This window comes from Salmo salar, chromosome 27 (genome assembly GCF_965601325.2).
Source record: "Salmo salar chromosome 27, fSalSal1, whole genome shotgun sequence".
Taxonomy (NCBI): domain Eukaryota; kingdom Metazoa; phylum Chordata; class Actinopteri; order Salmoniformes; family Salmonidae; genus Salmo; species Salmo salar.
This window is the reverse complement of record NC_138317.1, coordinates 48,359,287-48,380,931: the sequence shown is the minus strand read 5'-3', so window position 1 is coordinate 48,380,931 and position 21,645 is coordinate 48,359,287. Positions and strand designations below refer to the sequence as shown.

The window sequence follows — 21,645 nt, the reverse complement described above, 5'->3', positions numbered from 1 at the left end:
GGCCTTATAGTCCACCCTACCTCATATCTCCTGACCTTAGGCCTTATAGTCCACCCTATGTCATATCTCCTGACCTTAGACCTTATAGTCCACCCTACGTCATATCTCCTGACCTTAGACCTTATAGTCCACCCTACGTCATATCTCCTGACCTTAGGCCTTATAGTCCACCCTACGTCATATCTCCTGACCTTAGACCTTATAGTCCACCCTACCTCATATCTCCTGACCTTAGGCCTTATAGTCCACCCTACGTCATATCTCCTGACCTTAGACCTTATAGTCCACCCTACCTCATATCTCCTGACCTTAGGCCTTATAGTCCACCCTACGTCATATCTCCTGACCTTAGACCTTATAGTCCACCCTACGACATATCTCCTGACCTTAGACCTTATAGTCCACCCTACCTCATATCTCCTGACCTTAGGCCTTATAGTCCACCCTACGTCATATCTCCTGACCTTAGACCTTATAGTCCACCCTACGTCATATCTCCTGACCTTAGACCTTATAGTCCACCCTACGTCATATCTCCTGACCTTAGGCCTTATAGTCCACCCTACGTCATATCTCCTGACCTTAGACCTTATAGTCCACCCTACGTCATATCTCCTGACCTTAGGCCTTATAGTCCACCCTACGTCATATCTCCTGACCTTAGACCTTATAGTCCACCCTACGTCATATCTCCTGACCTTAGACCTTATAGTCCACCCTACCTCATATGCTATCTCCTGACCTTAGACCTTATAGTCCACCCTACGTCATATCTCCTGACCTTAGACCTTATAGTCCACCCTACGTCATATCTCCTGACCTTAGACCTTATAGTCCACCCTACGTCATATCTCCTGACCTTAGGCCTTATAGTCCACCCTACGTCATATCTCCTGACCTTAGACCTTATAGTCCACCCTACCTCATATGCTATCTCCTGACCTTAGACCTTATAGTCCACCCTACGTCATATCTCCTGACCTTAGACCTTATAGTCCACCCTACGTCATATCTCCTGACCTTAGACCTTATAGTCCACCCTACCTCATATCTCCTGACCTTAGGCCTTATAGTCCACCCTACGTCATATCTCCTGACCTTAGACCTTATAGTCCACCCTACCTCATATCTCCTGACCTTAGGCCTTATAGTCCACCCTACGTCATATCTCCTGACCTTAGACCGTATAGTCCACCCTACGTCATATCTCCTGACCTTAGACCGTATAGTCCACCCTACGTCATATCTCCTGACCTTAGACCTTATAGTCCACCCTACGTCATATCTCCTGACCTTAGGCCTTATAGTCCACCCTACGTCATATCTCCTGACCTTAGGCCTTATAGTCCACCCTACGTCATATCTCCTGACCTTAGGCCTTATAGTCCACCCTACCTCATATCTCCTGACCTTAGACCGTATAGTCCACCCTACGTCATATCTCCTGACCTTAGATGGCCAAACTCTCCTCCCACTCCTGTTTCCTTTTCCCATTCCAGCTTGACCACGTCACATGACCTATTATTTCTTCTTCTCTGATGGCGCCTCCTCCGTCTTGACATTACAGAGGTTCTGAATGGAGGCTGTGTTGGTGGGGTCCTCCCTGACAGACGACTTGGATCTCGACCTCCGCGCCGTCATCTCATGACTCTCTACCACCTTCTTCCTGATGGTCTTCTGGATCCTCTTGCAGATGAGGTAGACCATCTCACAGATACACATGAAGATGCAGATGGATGAGGAGACCACCATGAAGATGGTGAAAATCTTCTTCTCGGTGGGACGGGAGATGTAGCAGTCGACGGTGTTGGGGCAGGGCTCCAGGGAGCACTTGGAGAGACGAGGCATGTCATAACCCTCGTAGACGTAGTAGAGGATGTAGAGGAAGCCGGCGTCGAAGCCCGCCTTGAAGATCAGACTCACCTACAAGGAGGAGAGAAGATGGAGGATTAGAGATAACATCATAAAAACATATTTAAAGAGACCACGCAGGAAATATGGGTGTCCAGTTGACTATTTCAAATGGTTTCATTCAGATCTAATAATTGAGAGGCGTTACGTTCCATTCCATTCATGTTGTAATAACCAGAGGTAGAGATTGAGTAGAATTAGATAGAGATTACAATATAGAAGAGACCAGAAAGGAAATACAGGTTACAGCAAAAAAAAATGTTTCATTTAGTTGTATTCACAAGCATTTCGCTACACCCAAAATAACATCTGCTAAATATGTTTATGTGACCAATACAATTTGATTTGAGTTGCCATTTGACTCCTAAAATACTGTAGGCAGTGAAATGGCCTAGGATTTTTTTTTTGCCTGTCATTTTGATCATTTGTGCTCTATTTAAAAAGATTGTGCTAAAGTCTCCAGTCATGTAAAATATGTGCTTGTCCTCTCCTTGTTCCCTCTTTACTACATGTGAGGCCTGACAGTGCACTGGTCATAGGCTACCATTGAGCTTTAAATGGAACCTATACATTGACTCATATTGTAGTTACATAATCTCTGTCCCTCTTTCTCTTTCATTCTCATTCTCTGCCTCTCTTTCTGTCTCTTTCTCTTTTTCCTCTCTCTCTCTTTCGATCTCTGCCTCTCTCTTTCTCTTTCTCTTTTTCCTCTCTCTCTCTCTCTCTTTCTCTTTCATTCTCTGCCTCACTCTTTCTCTGTCTCTCTTTCTCTCTCTCTTTTACCTCTCTCTCTTTCTCTCTCTCTCTCTTACTCTCTCTCTCTCTCTTTCATTCTCTGTCTCTGTCTCTTTCTCTCTTTTTTTAAAAAGGACATTCTACTCCTAAATTAATGGAAATTAAATTATGTTGACACCTTCTGAAATATAATTTTCCCTTTTAAAAGCATTATAACCTATAGCTCAACTCATGCAGCATTGCGGCTTTAAATAAATAGGCTGAAGCATAGGGTTTCTCATCTGCGTTTACCTCATAGAAAACATGTCAGTTTTAAAGCTAATTACCGACAAATCTACACATTTTGCCATGGCTTATGCTGTGTTCTTATGCTATCTGAGTGACTCTAACATCATAACAAACTCAAAAGGCTATGACATTTATGGAATTTTAAAGCTCAGACACACCGGTCGGACTGTCAAAGGTTTGCCTGCCGGCAGTCAATATCTTTAGTGTTCACACAGCAAAGACCTTGAAGTAGTCAGCCACTCAGCATTGCTAAAATACTCATAGCCAAATATTTAGCTAGCTAACATTAGCAATTTCACTAGCTAGTACATCATAGCTAGCTAACTAAGGACATGGCACAGACTCGGCAGCCAACTCACAGGTAGCTGTTTCATGGAAAAGTATCTAATCCATTGTGATTTAATTATATATATAGATTACTAGCTACTATATACTATATATATATACTATATAAAATACTAGTGGTTAGCTAGAATAGAGGAAGTATTTAGTGTTGTATGCATTGCGTCTGTGCACTCAGCTAGCTACCATCCCATAGCCTACATTACATATGAAGTGTGACTGTTTCATTTAGTTGTATTCACAAGCATTACGCTACACCCACAATAACATCTGCTAAATATGTGTATGTGACCAATACAATTTGATTTGATTTGGCAGGAGTTGCTATTTGACTCCTGAAATACTGTAGGCAGTGAAACGCCCTAGGATTTTTATTCTCAGTGTCAAAGTAGCCTGTAATTTTGATCATTTGTGCTTTATTAACCTCTTACATCTAGACGTTCCGCTAGCGGAACACTGCTCCAATATCCAATGATAGGCGTGGCGCGAATTACAAACTCCTCAAAAATCCCAAAACTTCAATTTTTCAAACATATGACTATTTTACACCATTTTAAAGACAAGACTCTAATTTATCTAACCACATTGTCCGATTTCAAAAATGCTTTACAACGAAAGCAAAACATTAGATTATGTCAGCAGAGTACCCAGCCAGAAATAATCACACACCCATTTTTCAAGCTAGCATATAATGTCACAAAAAACAAAACCACAGCTAAATGCAGCACTAACCTTTGATGATCTTCATCAGATGACACTCCTAGGACATTATGTTATACACTACATGCATGTTTTGTTCAATCAAGTTCATATTTATATCAAAAACCAGCTTTTTACATTAGCATGTGACGTTTTTTATCCGGTAGTGAAAATACTGCCCCCTATCCTAAACAGTTTAACCTGTTTAGGATAGGGGGCAGTATTTTCATGGCCAGATAAAAAACGTACCCGATTTAATCTGGTTATTACTCCTGCCCAGTAACTAGAATATGCATATAATTGTTTGATTTGGATAGAAAACACCCTAAAGTTTCTAAAACTGTTTGAATGGTGTCTGTGAGTATAACAGAACTCATATGGCAGGCCAAAATCTGAGAAGATTCTATACAGGAAGTGCCCTCTCTGACCATTTCTTGGCCTTCTATAGCCTCTTTATCGAAAACAGAGGATCTCTGCTGTAACGTGACATTTTCTAAGGCTCCCATAGGCTCTCAGAAGGCGCCAGAATGGGGAATGATGACTCTGCAGTCCCTGGGTGAAAAACAGTAGCGCATTTGGATAGTGGTCGATCTCAGAACAATGAAACGGGCGTGCGCATGCACGTGAAGAGTCCATTTTACATTTTCAGTCTTTGAACGAAAACAACATCTCCTGGTCAGAATATTATTGCTATTTTACGAGAAAAATCGCATAAAAATTTATTTTAAACAGCGTTTGACATGCTTCGAAGTACGGTAATGGAATATTTTGAATTTTTTTGTCACGATATGCGCCAGCGCGTCACCCTTCGGATAGTATCTTGAACGCAAGAACAAAACGCCGCTATTTGGATATTACTATGGATTATTTGGAACCAAAACAACATTGGGTGTAAAGTACAAGACCTGGGAGTGCATTCTGATGAAGAACAGCAAAGGTAATCCAATTTTTCTTATAGTAAATCTGAGTTTGGTGAGTGCCAAACTTGGTGGGTGTCAAAATAGCTAGCCATGATGGCCGGGCTATCTACTCAGAATATTGCAAAATGTGCTTTCACCGAAAAGCTATTTTAAAATCTGACATAGCGATTGCATAGAGGAGTTCTGTATCTATAATTCTTAAAATAATTGTTACTAAAATGTTATGTTTTTTGTGAACATTTATCGTGAGTAATTTAGTAAATTCACCGGAAGTTTCGGTGGGTATGCTAGTTCTGAACGTCACATGCTAATGTAAAAAGCTGGTTTTTGATATAAATATGAACTTGATTGAACAAAACATGCATGTATTGTATAACATAATGTCTTAGGAGTGTCATCTGATGAAGATCATCAAAGGGTAGTGCTGCATTTAGCTGTGGTTTTGGTTTTTGTGACATTATATGCTAGCTTGAAAAATGGGTGTGATTATTTCTGGCTGGGTACTCTCCTGACATAATCTAATGTTTTGCTTTCATTGTAAAGCCTTTTTGAAATCGGACAATGTGGTTAGATAAAGGAGAGTCTTGTCTTTAAAATGGTGTAAAATAGTCATATGTTTGAAAAATTGAAGTTTTGGGATTTTTGAGGACTTTGTAATTCGCGCCACGCCTTATCATTGGATATTGGAGCGTTGTTCCGCTAGCGGAACATCTAGATGTAAGAGGCTAAAAAAGATTGTGCTAAAGTCTCCAGTCATGTAAAATATGTGCTTGTCCTCTCCTTGTTCCCTCTTTACTACATGTGAGGCCTGACAGTGCACTGGTCATAGGCTACCATTGAGCTTTAAATGGAACCTATACATTGACTCATATTGAAGTTACATAATCTCTGTCCCTCTTTCTCTTTCTCTGTCTCTCTTTCTCTCCCTTTCTCTTTTTCTCTCTTTCTTTTCCTTTCTCTTTCTTTCTTTCTGTCTCTGTCACGCCCTGACCATAGAGAGCCTTTCTATTTCTCTATTTGGTCAGGTCAGGGTGTGATTTGGGTGGGCAATCTAGTTTTCTTATTTCGTTGTTTTGCCGGGTATGGTCCAATCAGAGGCAGCTGTCTATCGTTGTCTCTGATTGGGGATCATACTTAGGCAGCCCTTTTCCCACCTGTGATTGTGGGATCTTGTTTTGTGTAGCTGCCTGTGAGCGGCCCAGAACGTCACGTTTCCCTTCTGTTTTGTTTTTTGTTTTCACTTCATTAAAGGATGTGGAATTCCATGCACGCTGCGCCTAGGCTTATTTACGATAGGGAGTTTGAAGACAGTGATCGTGACAGTCTCTCTCTCTCTTTCTTTCTATATTTTTTTTTAGAAAGGACATTCTACTCCAAAATAAATTGAAATTAAATTATGTTGACACCTGAAATAGAATTGTACCTTTTAAAAGAATTATAACCTATAGCCCAATGCATGCAGCATTGCGGCTTTAAATAAATAGGCTGAAGCATGGGGTTTCTCATCTGTGTTTACCTCATAGAAAACATGTCAGTTTTAAAGCTAATTACCGACAATTCTACACATTTTGCCATGGCTTATGCTGTGTTCTTATGCTGTCTGAGTGACTCTAACATGATAACAAACTCAAAAGGCTATGACATTTATGGAATTTTAAAGCTCAGACACACCGGTCGGACTGCCAAAGGTTTGCCTGCCGGCAGTCAATATCTTTAGTGGCCACTCAGCATTGCTAAAATACTCCAAACCAGAAGATGGCAGTAGCGTTGTTTGGCAATACATATCCATGCCTATTGCTTATGGTCTAGATTCCAATGTTAGCTAGCTAGATAGTTAGCTGCACTAATGTTGCTATTATGTAGAATGTCCTTGTTGTTACTAGCCAGATGACCACAGTTAGATGAAGAAATATTTGATTCACTCTCCACAATCCCATACTGCCTGTGCCAGCCCATAGCCAACTATTTAGCTAGCTAACATTAGCAATTTCACTAGCTAGTACATCAAAGCTAGCTAACTAAGGACATGGCACAGACTCGTCAGCCAACTCACAGGTAGCTGTTTCATGGAAAACTAGCTAATCCATTGTGATTTAATTATAATATAAAATACTAGCTGCAGTGGTTAGCTAGAATATAGGAAGTATTTGGTGTTGTATGCATTGAGTCTGTGCACTCAGATAGCTACCATTCCATAGCCTACATTACATATGAAGTGTGACTGGCACATCTGTGGATGTACGGAGAAAATGCCCTATTGTTTTCCCTTTTTGTTGTTGATGTTGTGGGGGTTCGTGCTCTCTGATAGGTTCGTCGCTACCAGATAAGGCATGCAGCGAGTCCCGCTTTTGCTTTAGCATGAGAAGGAACGGCCTCCTACTGCGATAAGTACCTATCAGCGGTCTATTGGCAGTGAGATTCTCGGTGAGTTTCATGCTTAAGAATCTCCCTGACTGTCTAGTTTTTACTTTGGTCATTGTTAGTTTTCAAAGATGATCTTATTTAAAAAGATATATACAGGTCCATTATATTTTCTACATACTTTATATATGGCTTAAGTTGTTTAAGTTTACACTGAAAACATTTTACCTTAATTTTTTGCATGGCGACCCACCGCTCCTTAGTGAATATAGGGGAAACACTGGTAGGTGGGATTTGAAGAATATTAACTAGACTGGAGCATCAACAAATAGGTAAAACATGAGTCATTTTTATAATGTAATGTATCATTCCCAATATAGCGTAGACAGACATTGTTGTGGTGTTGTGTACAGTATGTTAGTGTTGTCTGGTGTTGTGGTGTTCTGTACAGTACATGTTAGTATCTCACCAGATAGGTCCACCACAGGCCTCCTCTCTTCTTCCCTGGATGAGCATACAAATGCGACCCTTCATGCATTGCGGTGTACTTGGAATCCTTCCCCTCACGCAACTTGACGTGCGCCACAACCATCAGAGATGGACAGGTGACGAAGATGAGCTGTAGGGCCCACAGGCGGATGTGTGAGATGGGGAAGATGTGGTCGTAACAGACGTTGACGCAGCCTGGCTGGGCCGTGTTACAGACAAAGTCCCTACTATCGTCTCCCCAGACGCGCTGAGCGGCCACCACAAACACCAAGATGCGGAACACGAAGACCATGGAGAGCCAGACGCGACCGAACACCGTGGAGTATTTATTCACCCCGCTGAGGAGGGACTGCAACCCACCCCAGTTCATCTTGGAAGAGGAGGAGGAGGAGGTGGAGGAGGTGGAGGGATGGGGGTCGACAACCAGTCACTGAAAAACAGAAAACAGAATGGACAGGGTTTCATGGTTTATTGTCAAGCTGCAAAGTATTTTCTTCTTCTTTAAAACCTGTTGGGGCTAGGGGGCAGTATTTGCACGGCCGGATAAAAAACGTACCCGATTTAATGTGGTTACTACTCCTGCCCAGTAACTAGAATATGCATATAATTAGTAGATTTGGATAGAAAACACTCTAAAGTTTCTGAAACTGTTTGAATGGTGTCTGTGAGTATAACAAAACTCATATGGCAGGTCAAAACCTGAGAAGATTCCATGCAGGAAGTGGAAATCTGATTTGTGGAATCACCTTTAACACTTTGCCTATGAAACACACCGTGAGTTAGGATTCATTGAGCACTTCCTAAGGCTTCCACTAGATGTCAACAGTCTTTACAAAGTAGTTTGAGTCTTCTCCGGTAAAAACTGACCGAATGAGACGCCTGGAAAGTTGGTCATAGGGGGATGGCCATGTCTACTATGACGCGGGCGCCCGTGGGTACCCTTTCGTTACGAAACGTTTAGTAAGACAATGCGTCAGCCTTGAATATTATTGAAGCTCTGATTGAAAAAGGCCCTAAAGATTTACGTTATACAACGTTTGACATGTTTGAACGAACGTAAATATATATTTTTTGCACATTCGTGATGACAAGCCTCGTACATTATGAGTAGCCTTTGGAACGTGCTAACAAGAAGGAGCTATTGGGACATAAATTATAAACTTTTTCGAGCAGAACTACATTTGTTGTGGACCTGGGATTCCTGGAAGTGCCTTCTGATGAAGATAATCAAAGGTAAGGGAATATTTACAATAGTATATTTGATTTTAGATGGTTCCAAGATGGCGCTAACCTGTATCGCCTAGCTTATTTTTCTGAGCATAGCACCTCGTTTATTGCAAAGTGTGATTTCCCAGTAAAGTTATTTTTATATCTGCCAATGTGGTTGCATTCACGAGATGTTAATCTACAATTCTTTGAATGACATTTTAACAATGTTTTCGAATAGTAATTTGTAAATTGTAGCGCTGATTCACCAGAAGCATTTGAGGGAAAATATTTTCTGAACGTCACGCGTCGATGTAAAATTCAGTTTTTATATATAAATATGAACTTTATCGAACAAAAAATGCATGTATTGTGTAACATGATGTCCTAGGAGTGTCATCTGATGAAGATTGTCAAAGGTTAGTGCTGCATTTAGCTGTGTGTTGGGTATTTGTGATGCATGCTAGTTGCTTAGAAAATGGCAGTGTGATTATTTTTGGCAGGGTACTCTCCTAACATAATCTAATGTTTTGCTTTTGCTGTAAAGCCTTTTTGAAATCGGACAACGTGGTTCGATTCAGGAGAGGTGTATCTATAAAATGGTGTAAAATAGTCATATGTTTGAGAAATTGAAGTTATAGCATTTATGAGGTATTTGTATTTCGCGCGACGCGATTCCACGGGCTGTTGACTAGGGTGGGACGCAAGCGTCCCACGTTGCCCAGAAAGGTTAAATCTCACAGAAATAACAGTAAACACTCAGCGGACTAGAGTGTCTGATGCAAGACCCTCACTAACACTGTCTCTGATGTCATCATTAGGCGCACACAGCACAGCCCGCCAAACAGCATGGGAGCATCATTTAACCCCAACCCAGTCAAGTGCCTCCCCCCTCCCCCCAGCTGATCAGTATTCTCTCTGATTTAGTTTTTATTATTCCCTTATTTTACCCTCATGACAACCAGAGGAAAACATATTATATTTAACATAAATCCGTGCCACTCCATTTAGTAGAATATTTGACTCTACGTTAGCTTATATTACAATGGCCTATCATCGTACAATATAATTTGAATTGTAGGACGTATAGTATTCTACGTTTTTATTGTTTAGTATGATATATTACATTCAACTGCTTTAGTATTATATGCTACGTTAGGTTAAGGGTTAGGGCTAGGTTTAGGGGAAGGGTTAGGTTTAGGGGAAGGATTAGCTAACATGCTAAGTAGTTGCAAAGTAGCTAAAAAGTAGTAAGTACAGTGGGGGAAAAAAGTATTTGAACCCCTGCTGATTTTGTACGTTTGCCCACTGATAAAGAAAGGATCAGTCTATAATTTTAATGGTAGGTTTATTTGAACAGTGAGAGCCAGAATAACAACAAAACAATCCAGAAAAACGCATGTCAAAAATGTATAAATTGATTTGCATTTTAACTTCTCTAGGGCCAGTGGGACGATTTCGTCCCACCTACGTAACAGCCAGTGGAATCCCGTGGCGCATTATTCAAATACCTTAGAAATGCTATTACTTCAATTTCTCAAACATATTACTATTTAACACCATTTTAAAGACAAGACTCTCGTTAACCTGTTAGGGCTAGGGGGCAGTATTTGCACGGCTGGATAAAAAAAATGTACCCGATTTAACCTCTATGGGCTAGGTGGGACGCTTGCGTCCCACCTACGTAACAGCCACTGGCAGCCTGTGGCGCGATTTTCAAAACGTTAAAAATCCTATTACTTCAATTTCTCAAACATATGACTATTTTACAGCTATTTAAAGACAAGACTCTCGTTAATCTAACCACACTGTCCGATTTCAAAAAGGCTTTACAACGAAAGCAAAACATTAGATTATGTCAGCAGAGTACCAAGCCAGAAATAATCAGACACCCATTTTTCAAGCCAGCATATAATGTCACCAAAACCCAGAAGACAGCTAAATGCAGCACTCACCTTTGATGATCTTCATCAGATGACAACCCTAGGACATTATGTTATACAATACATGCATGTTTTGTTCAATCAAGTTCATATTTATATCAAAAACCAGCTTTTTACATTAGCATGTGACGTTCAGAACTAGCATACCCCCCGCAAACTTCCGGGGAATTCGCTAACATTTTACTAAATTACTCACGATAAACGTTCACAAAAAGCACAACAATTATTTTAAGAATTATAGATACAGACCTCCTCTATGCACTCGATATGTCCGATTTTAAAATAGCTTTTTGGTGAAAGCACATTTTGCAATATTCTAAGTACATAGCCCAGGCATCACGGGCTCGCTATTTAGACACCCGGCAAGTTTAGCACTCACCATAATCATATTTACTATTATAAAAGTTTGATTACCTTTTGTTGTCTTCGTCAGAATGCACACCCAGGACTGCTACTTCAATAACAAATGTTGGTTTGGTCCAAAATAATCCATCGTTATATCCGAATAGCGGCGTTTTGTTCGTGCGTTCCAGACACTATGAGAAAGGCGATAATGTGTTTCAGCCTGGGGCTGGAATGACGACATTCTGTTTTTTCCCGGGCTCTGAGCGCCTATGGACGACGTGGGAAGTGTCACGTTAGAGCAGAGATCCTTAGTAAATGATAGAGATGGAAAAGAAGTTCAAGAAATGGTCAGACAGGCCACTTCCTGTAAAGGAATCTCTCAGGTTTTGACCTGCCATTTGAGTTCTGTTATACTCACAGACACCATTCAAACAGTTTTAGAAAATGTAGGGTGTTTTCTATCCATATGTAATAAGTATATGCATATTCTAGTTACTGGGTAGGAGTGGTAACCAGATTAAATCGGGTATGTTTTTTTATCCAGCCGTGTCAATACTGCCCCCTAGCCCTAAAAGGTTAATCTGGTTACTAATCCTACCCAGTAACTAGAATATGCATATACTTATTATATATGGATAGAAAACACTCTAAAGTTTCTAAAACTGTTTGAATGGTGTCTGTGAGTATAACAGAACTCATTTGGCAGGCAAAACCCTGAGACATTTTCTGACAGGAAGTGGATACCTGATGTGTTGTATTACCTTTAAACCTATGCCATTGAAAAACACAGGGGCTGAGGAATATTTTGGCACTTCCTATTGCTTCCACTAGATGTCACCAGCCTTTACAAAGTGTTTTCAGTCTTCTGGAGGGAGATCTGACCGAACAAGAGCCATGGAACGATGATGGCCCATTAGACACCTGGCGCGCGAGTTCATGTTGGGTACCCTCGTTCCAATACGTTATAAAAGAGAATGCATTCGTCCACCTTGAATATTATTCATGTTCTGGTTAAAAAAGGCCCTAATGATTTATGCTATACAACGTTTGACATGTTTGAACGAACGTAAATATATTTTTTCCCCTCGTTCATGACGAGAAGTCCGGCTGGCTTAGATCATGTGCTAACAAGACGGAGATTTTTGGACATAAATGATGAGCTTTTTTGAACAAAACTACATTCGTTATGGACCTGTGATACCTGGAAGTGACATCTGATGAAGAGAATCAAAGGTAATGGATTGTTTACATAGTATTTTCGATTTTAGATCTCCCCAACATGACGGTTAGTCTGTATCGCAACGCGTATTTTTCTGAGCGCAGTGCTCAGATTATTGCAAAGTGTGATTTCCCAGTAAGGTTATTTTTAAATCTGGCAAGTTGATTGCGTTCAAGAGATGTAAATCTATAATTCTTTAAATGACAATATAATATTTTACCAATGTTTTCTAATTTTAATTATTTAATTTGTTGTGCTGACTTGACTGCCGGTTATTGGAGGGAAACGATTTCCTCAACATCAATGCCATAGTAAAACGCTGTTTTTGGATATAAATATGAACTTGATAGAACTAAAAATGCATGCATTGTCTAACATAATGTCCTAGGAGTGTCATCTGATGGAGATTGTAAAAGGTTAGTGCATCATTTTAGCTGGTTTTATGGTTTTGGTGACCCTGTCTTTGAATTGACAAAACATTACACACAACTCTTGTAAATGTACTGTCCTAACATACTCTAAATTTATGCTTTCGCCGTAAAACCTTTTTGAAATCGTAAAACGTGGTTAGATTAAGGAGATGTTTATCTTTCAAAGGGTGTAAAATAGTTGTATGTTTGAAAAATGTGAATTTTGACATTTATTTGGATTCAAATTTGCCGCTCTTGAAATGCACCTGCTGTTGATGGAGTGCACCACGGGTGGGACGCTTGCGTCCCACCTAGCCCATAGAGGTTAATCTAACCACACTGTCCGATTTCAAAAAGGCTTTACAACGAAAGCAAAACATTAGATTATGTCAGCAGAGTACCCAGCCAGAAATAATCAGGCACCCATTTTTCAAGCTAGCATATAATGTCACATAAACCCAAACCACAGCTAAATGCAGCACTAACCTTTGATGATCTTAGGACATTATGTTATACAATACATGCATGTTTTGTTCAATCAAGTTCATATTTATATCAAAAACCAGCTTTTTTACATTAGCATGTGACGTTCAGAACTAGCATACCCCCCTCAAACTTCCGGTGAATTTACTAAATTACTCACGATAAACGTTCACAAAAAACATAACAATTATTTTAAGAATTATAGATACAGAACTCCTCTATGCACTCGCTATGTCCGATTTTAAAATAGCTTTTCGGTGAAAGCACATTTTGCTATATTCTAAGTAGATAGCCCGGCATCACAGGGCTAGCTATTTAGAGACCCACCAAGTTTAGCCCTCACCAAAGTCAGATTTACTATAAGAAAAATGTTATTACCTTTGCTGTTCTTCGTCAGAATGCACTCCCAGGACTTCTACTTCAATAGCAAATGTTGGTTTGGTTCAAAATAATCCATAGTTATGTTCAAATATCCTCTGTTTTGTTCGTGCGTTCAAGACACTATCCGAAGTGTAAAGAAGAGTGACGCGCACGATGCGTTTCGTGACAAAAAAAATCTAAATATTCCATTACCGTACTTCGAAGCATGTCAACCGCTGTTTAAAATCAATTTTTATGCCATTTTTCTCGTAAAAAAGTGATAATATTTCGACCGGGAAATCGTGTTTTAGTACAGAGAGAAAATAAAAACATGGGATCCCCTCGTGCACGAGCCTCAGTCAGATGGTCCTCTGATCGGCCACTTACCAAAGGCGCTAATGTGTTTCAGCCTGGAGCTGGAATTACATCATTCAGCTTTTTCCCGGGTTCTGAGAGCCTATGGGAGCCGTAGGAAGTGTCACGTTACAGCAAAGATCCTAAGTTTTCAATAAACAGAGCCAAGAAGCCCAAGGAATGGTCAGAGAGGGCACTTCCTGTACAGAATCTTCTCAGGTTTTTGCCTGCCATATGAGTTCTGTTATACTCACAGACACCATTCAAACAGTTTTAGAAACTTTAGGGTGTTTTCTATCCAAAGCCAATAATTATATGCATATTCTAGTTACTGGGCAGGAGTAGTAACCAGATTAAATCGGGTACGTTTTTTATCCGGCCGTGCAAATACTGCCCCCTATCCCCAACAGGTTAATGAGGGAAATAAGTATTTGACCCCCTCTCAATCAGAAAGATTTCTGGCTCCCAGGTGTCTTTTATACAGGTAACGAGCTGAGATTAGGAGCACACTCTTAAAGGGAGTGCTCCTAACCGCAGCTTGTTAACTGTAAAAAAGACACCTGTCCACAGAAGCAATCAATCAATCAGATTCCAATCTCTCCACCATGGCCAAGACCAAAGAGCTCTCCAAGGATGTCAGGGACAAGATTGTAGACCTACACAAGGCTGGAATGGGCTACAAGACCATCGCCAAGCTACTTGGTGAGAAGGTGACAACAGTTGGTGCGATTATTCGCAAATAGAAGAAACACAAAAGAACTGTCAATATCCCTCGTCCTGGGGCTCCATGCAAGATCTCACCTCGTGGAGTTGCAATGATCATGAGAACGGTGAGGAATCAGCCCAGAACTACACGGGAGGATCTTGTCAATGATCTCAAGGCAGCTGGGACCATAGTCACCAAGAAAACAATTGGTAACACACTACGCCGTGAAGGACTGAAATCCTGCAGCGCCCGCAAGGTCCCCCTGCTCAAGAATACATATACATGCCCGTCTGAAGTTTGCCAATGAACATCTGAATGATTCAGAGGACAACTGGTGAAAGTGTTGTGGTCAGATGAGACCAAAATGGAGCTCTTTGGCATCAACTCATCTCGCCGTGTTTGGAGGAGGAATGCTGCCTATGACCCCAAGAACACCATCTCCACCGTCAAACATGGAGGTGGAAACATTATGCTTTGGGGGTGTTTTTCTGCTAAGGGGACAGGACAACTTCACTGCATCAAAGGGACGATGGACGGGGCCATGTACCGTCAAATCTTGGGTGAGAACTTCCTTCCCTCTGCCAGGCTCATTGAAAATGGGTCGTGGATGGGTATTCCAGCATGACAATGACCCAAAACACACGGCCAAGGCAACCAAGGAGTGGCTCAAGAAGAAGCACATTAAGGTCCTGGAGTGGCCTAGCCAGTCTCCAGACCTTAATCCCATAGAAAATCTGTGGAGGGAGCTGAAGGTTCGAGGTGCCAAACGTCAGCCTCGGAACCTTAATGACTTGGAGAAGATCTGCAAAGAGGAGTGGGACAAAATCCCTCCTGAGATGTGTGCAAACCTGGTGGCTAACTACAAGAAACCTCTGACCTCTGTGATTGCCACCAAGTACTTAGTCATGTTTTGCAGAGGGGTCAAATACTTATTTCCCTCATTAAAATGCGAATCATTTTTGACATGCGTTTTTCTGGATTTTTTGTTGTTATTCTGTCTCTCACTGTTCAAATAAACCTACCATTAAAATTATAGACTGATAATTTTTTTGTAAGTGGGCAAAAGTACAAAATCAGCAGGGGATCAAATACTTTTTTTTCCCCCACTGTAGTTTACAAATTTGCTGATTAGCAAAATGCTTAAGTTACTTGTGATGAGATTCAAACATGCAACTTTTGTGTTGCTAGACATTTATGTTTTTGCCTTAGAGGGATGCCCTTTATCTACTTCCCCATAGTCAGATGAACTTGTGGATATGATTGTTATGTGTCTGTGTCCAGTATGAAGGAAGTTAGAGGTAGTTTTGTGAGCCAATGCTAACTAACGTTAGCACAATGGCTGCAAGCCTATGTGTATCTACTAGCATGTTAACAGGTACCCATAGACTTAGTAGATACCTATAAACTGTGTTCGAATACCCACACTAATATACTGTATACTACATACAGTGGCAAGAAAAAGTATGTGAACCTTTTGGAATTACCTGGATTTCTGCATAAATTGGTCTTAAAAATTTGACTGATGACTGATCTTCATCTAAGTCACAACAAAAGACAAACACGGTCTGCTTAAACTAATAACACACAAACAATTATACGTTTTCATGTCTTTATTGAACACACCATGTAAACATTCACAGTGTAGGGTGGGAAAAGTATGTGAACCCTTGGATTTAGTAACCAGTTAACCTCAACCAAATGTTTTCTGTAGTTGCGGATCAGACCTGCACAACGTTCAGGAGGAATTTTGGACCATTCCTCTTTACAAAACTGTTTCAGTTCAGCAATATTCTTAGGATGTCTGGTGTGACCTGCTCTCGAGATCATGCCACAGCATTTTAAATCGGGTTGAGTTCAGGACTCTGACTGGGCCACTCCAGAAGGCGTATTTTCTTCTGTTCAAGCCATTCTGTTGTTGATTTACTTCTGTGTTCTGGGTCGTTGTCCTGTTGCATCACCTAACTGCTGTTGAGCTTCAATTAGCAGACAGATAGCCTTACATTCTCCTGCAATACAATATGTCTTGATAAACTTGGGAATTAATTTTTCCGTCGACGATAGCGAGCTGTCCAACGATGAAATGTGTAGTACTGTACGTAGATCTAATTACCTGGGGTTTTTTTATCGACAGGTGGTTATTAACCAGAAGAAGGGTGTGTGAATTTCAGTCAGGGTAATTACAATGGCAGACAAACATTATTTTAATTGAGGGTATCACCATTTTTTTTACCAGTTAGGCAAGCTTCCCTGAGGCAGCAAAGCAGCCCCAAACCATGACGCTCCTTCCACCATACTTTACGGTTGTGTTGAGGTTTTGATGTTGGTGTGCTGTGCCTTTTTTCTCCACACATAGTGTTGTGTGTTCCTTCCAAGCACTTAACTTTAGTTTCATCTGTCCACAGAATATTTTACCAGAAGTGCTGTGAAACATCCAGGTGCTCTTTTGTGAACTTCAGACGTGCAAAATTCTTTTGGGGGACATCAGTGGCTTCTTCCACGGTGTCCTCCCATGAACACCATTCTTGTTTAATGTTTTACGTATCGTAGACTCATCAACAGAGATGTTAGCATGTTCCAGAGATTTCTGTAAGTCTTTAGCTGACACTCTAGGATTCTTCTTTTAAAACCTCTTACATCTAGACGTTCCGCTAGCGGAACACCTGCTCCAATATCCAATGATAGGCGTGGCGCGAATTACGAATTCCTCAAAAATACAAAAACTTAAATTTTTCAAACATATGACTATTTCACAGCATTTTAAAGACAAGACTCTCCTTTATCTAAGCACACTGTCCGATTTCAAAAAGGCTTTACAGCGAAAGCAAAACATTAGATTATGTCAGCAGAGTACCAAGCCAGAAATAATAAGACACCCATTTTTCAAGCTGGCATATAATGTCACAAAAACCCAGAAGACAGCTAAATGCAGCACTAACCTTTGATGATCTTCATCAGATGACACACCTAGGACATTATGTTATACAATACATCCATGTTTTGTTAAATCAAGTTCATATTTATATCAAAAAACAGCTTTTTACATTAGCATGTGACGTTCAAAACTAGCATAACAATTATTTTAAGAATTATAGATACAGAACTCCTCTATGCACTCGATATGTCCGTTTTTAAAATAGCTTTTTGGTGAAAGCACATTTTGCAATACTCTAAGTACATAGCCCAGCCATCATGGGCTAGCTATTTAGACACCCGGCAAGTTTAGCCTTCACCAATATCAGATTTACTATTATAAAAGTTTGATTACCTTTTGTTGTCTTCGTCAGAATGCACTCCCAGGACTGCTACTTCAATAACAAATGTTGGTTTGGTCCAAAATAATCCATCGTTATATCCGAATAGCGACGTTTTGTTCGTGCGTCCCAGACACTATCCGAAATGGTAAATCAGGGTCGTGCGCATGGCGCAATTCTTGACAAAAAATGTCTAAATATTCCATTACCGTACTTCGAAGCATGTCAACCGCTGTTTAAAATCAATTTTTATGCAATTTATCTCATAAAAAAGCGATAATATTCTGACCGGGAATCTCCTTTTCGGCAAACAGAGGAAAAATCACAAAGACGGGGCGGCCAGGGCACGCGCCGAAGCCCACAGTCCCTTGATCGGCCACTTGAGAAAGGCGATAATGTGTTTCAGCCTGGGGCTGGGATGACGACATTCAGGTTTTTCCGGGGCTCTGAGCGCCCATGGAAGACGTAGGAAGTGTCACGTTAGAGCAGAGATCCTTTGAAAAAGATAGAGATGGCAAAGAAGTTCAAGAAATGGTCAGACAGGCCACTTCCTGTAAAGGAATCTCTCAGGTTTTGACCTGCCATTTGAGTTCTGTTATACTCACAGACACCATTCAAACAGTTTTAGAAACTTTGGAGTGTTTTCTATCCAAAGCCAATAATTATATGCATATTCTATTTACTGGGCAGGAGTAGTAACCAGATTAAATCGGGTACGTTTTTTATCCAGCCGTGAAAATACTGCCCCCTAGCCATAACAGGTTAAAACCTGTTTAGGATAGGGGGCAGTACTTTCACGGCCGGATGAAAAACGTACCCGATTTAATCTGGTTATTACTCCTGCCCAGAAACTAGAATATGCATATAATTATTTTTTTGGGATAGAAAAACCCTAAAGTTTCTAAAACTGTTTGAATGGTGTCTGTGAGTATAACAGAACTCATATGGCAGGCCAAAACCTGAGAAGATTCTTTATGGGAAGTGCCCTGTCTAACCATTTCTTGGCCTTCTGTAGCCTCTTTATCGAAAATAGAGGATCTCTGCTGTAACGTGACATTTTCTAAGGCTCCCATAGGCTCTCAGAAGGCGCCAGAATGGGGAATGATAACTCTGCAGTCCCTGGGCAAAAAACAGTAGGGGTTTTGGAAAGTGGTTGTTCTGAGAACCATGGCACTGGTGCGGGCGTGCATGTGAAGACTCCATTTTCTATTTTCAGTGTTTGAATGAAAACAAGGTCTCCCGGTTGGAATATTATCGCTATTTTATGAGAAAAATCACATAAAAATGTATTTTATACAGCGTTTGACATGCTTAGAAGTACGGTAATGGAATATTTTGAATTTTTTTGTCACGATATGCGCCGGCACGTCACCGTTCGGATAGTGTCTTGAACGCAAGAACAAAACGCAGCTATTTAGATATAACTATGTTTTTTTTTTAACCAAAACAACATTGGGTGTTGAAGTAGAAGTCCTGGGAGTGCCTCTGACGAAGAACAGCAAAGGTAATCCAATTTTTCTTGTAGTAAATCTGAGTTTGGTGAGTGCCAAACTTGGTGGGTGTCAAATTAGCTAGCCCGTGATGGCGAGCTATTTACTCAGAATATTGCAAAATGTGCTTTTGCTGAAAAGCTATTTTAAAATCTGACACCGCGATTGCATATAGGAGTTCTGTATCTATAATTCTTAAAATAATTGTTATGTTTTTTGTGAACGTTTATCGTGAGTAATTTAGTAAATTCACCGGAAGTTTTCGGTATGTTTGCTAGTTCTGAACATCACATGCTAATGTAAAAAGCTGTTTTTTGATACAAATATGAACTTGATTGAACAAAACATGCATGTATTGTATAACATAATGTCCTAGGAGTGTCATCTGATGAAGATCATCAAAGGTTAATGCTGCATTTAGCTGTGGTTTTGGTTTTTGTGACATTATATGCTAGCTTGAAAAATGGGTGTCTGGCTAGGTACTCTGCTGACATAATCTAATGTTTTGCTTTCGTTGTAAACCCTTTTTGAAATCGGATAATGTGGTTAGATTAACGAGAGTCTTGTCTTTAAAATGGTGTAAAATAGTCATATGTTTGAGAAATTGAAGTAATAGCATTTCTAAGGTATTTGAATATCGCGCCACTCGATTTCACTGGCTGTTGACTAGGTGGGACGATTTCGTCCCACATACCCTAGAGAGGTTAACCAGGGACTGATTTAGACCTGGGACGTCATGTCATTATTCCCTTCTAATCAGGGGCTGATTTAGACCCGGGACATCAGGTCATTATTCCCCTTTAACCAGGGACTGATTTAGACCTGGGACATCAGGTCGTTATTCCCCTTTAACCAGGGGCTGATTTAGACCTGGGACATCAGGTCATTGTTCTCCCCTAATCAGGGACTGATTTTAGACCTGGGACATCAGGTCATTATTCCCCTTTAACCAGGGACTGGTTTAGACTTGGGACATCAGGTCATTATTCCCCTCTAATCAGGGACTGATTTAGACCTGGGACATCAGGTCATTGTTCCCCTTTAACCATGGACTGATTTAGACCTGGGACATCAGGTCATTATTCCCCTTTAACCAGGGACTGGTTTAGACTTGGGACATCAGGTCATTATTCCCCTCTAATCAGGGACTGATTTAGACCTGGGACATCAGGTCATTGTTCCCCTCTAAACTGATTTAGACCTGGGACATCAGGTCATTATTCCCCTTTAACCATGGACTGATTTAGACCTGGGACATCAGGTCATTATTCCCCTTTAACCATGGACTGATTTAGACCTGGGACATCAGGTCATTATTCCCCTTTAACCAGGGACTGATTTAGACCTGGGACGTCATGTCATTATTCCCCTCTAATCAGGGGCTGATTTAGACCAGAGGTGTGTGTGTGTGTGTGTGTGTGTGTGTGTGTGTGTGTGTGTGTGTGTGTGTGTGTAACAGAGTCTGTCAGAGGAGTGTGTGTGTGTGTGTGTGTGTAACAGAGTCTGTCAGAGGAGTGTGTGTGTGACAGAGTCTGTCAGAGGAGTGTGTGTGTGTAACAGAGTCTGTCAGAGGTGTGTGTGTGTGTGTAACAGAGTCTGTCAGAGGAGTGTGTGTGTGTGTGTGTGTGTGTGTAACAGAGTCTGTCAGAGGAGTGTGTGTGTGACAGAGTCTGTCAGAGGAGTGTGTGTGTGTAACAGAGTCTGTCAGAGGAGTGTGTGTGTGTGTGTGTGTGTGTAACAGAGTCTGTCAGAGGAGTGTGTGTGTGACAGAGTCTGTCAGAGGAGTGTGTGTGTGTAACAGAGTCTGTCAGAGGAGTGTGTGTGTGTAACAGAGTCTGTCAGAGGTGTGTGTGCGTGTGTGTGTGTGTGTGTGAGTGTGTGTGTGTGCCCTTCTACTTGACAGTGAAAATGCAATGCTTCTTTCAGTCCGAGTATGAAAGCCATCCTGTTTTCTTGAACACCTTGTTTGTTTAAGGCCAAGAAAACTACAGGGAAACACTCAGGGTGGCATTCATACTCAGACTGAAAGAAGCATTTTATTTTCACTTTTATTTAACATCGATACTAACATAACAGGTTATAATACACTAGGTATGCATGCACACAAACATCTCAGCACTCCCTTCAGCAACT

At 40.8% G+C, this 21,645-nt stretch overlaps 1 protein-coding gene across 1 annotated transcript; it reads right to left on the bottom strand.

Annotated features, from left to right (window-relative positions):
• Positions 1–732: 732 nt before the first annotated feature.
• On the bottom strand, positions 733–8,199 carry LOC123735835 (gap junction beta-4 protein). Its single transcript, XM_045713038.2, has 2 exons — positions 7,726–8,199; positions 733–1,923 (listed from the first exon to the last, which is right to left on the bottom strand). The coding sequence occupies exons 1-2, from the start codon at positions 8,113–8,115 to the stop codon at positions 1,522–1,524; spliced, it is 792 nt and encodes a 263-aa protein (XP_045568994.1). The 5' UTR covers positions 8,116–8,199; the 3' UTR covers positions 733–1,521.
• Between the last annotated feature and the right edge of the window lie 13,446 nt (positions 8,200–21,645).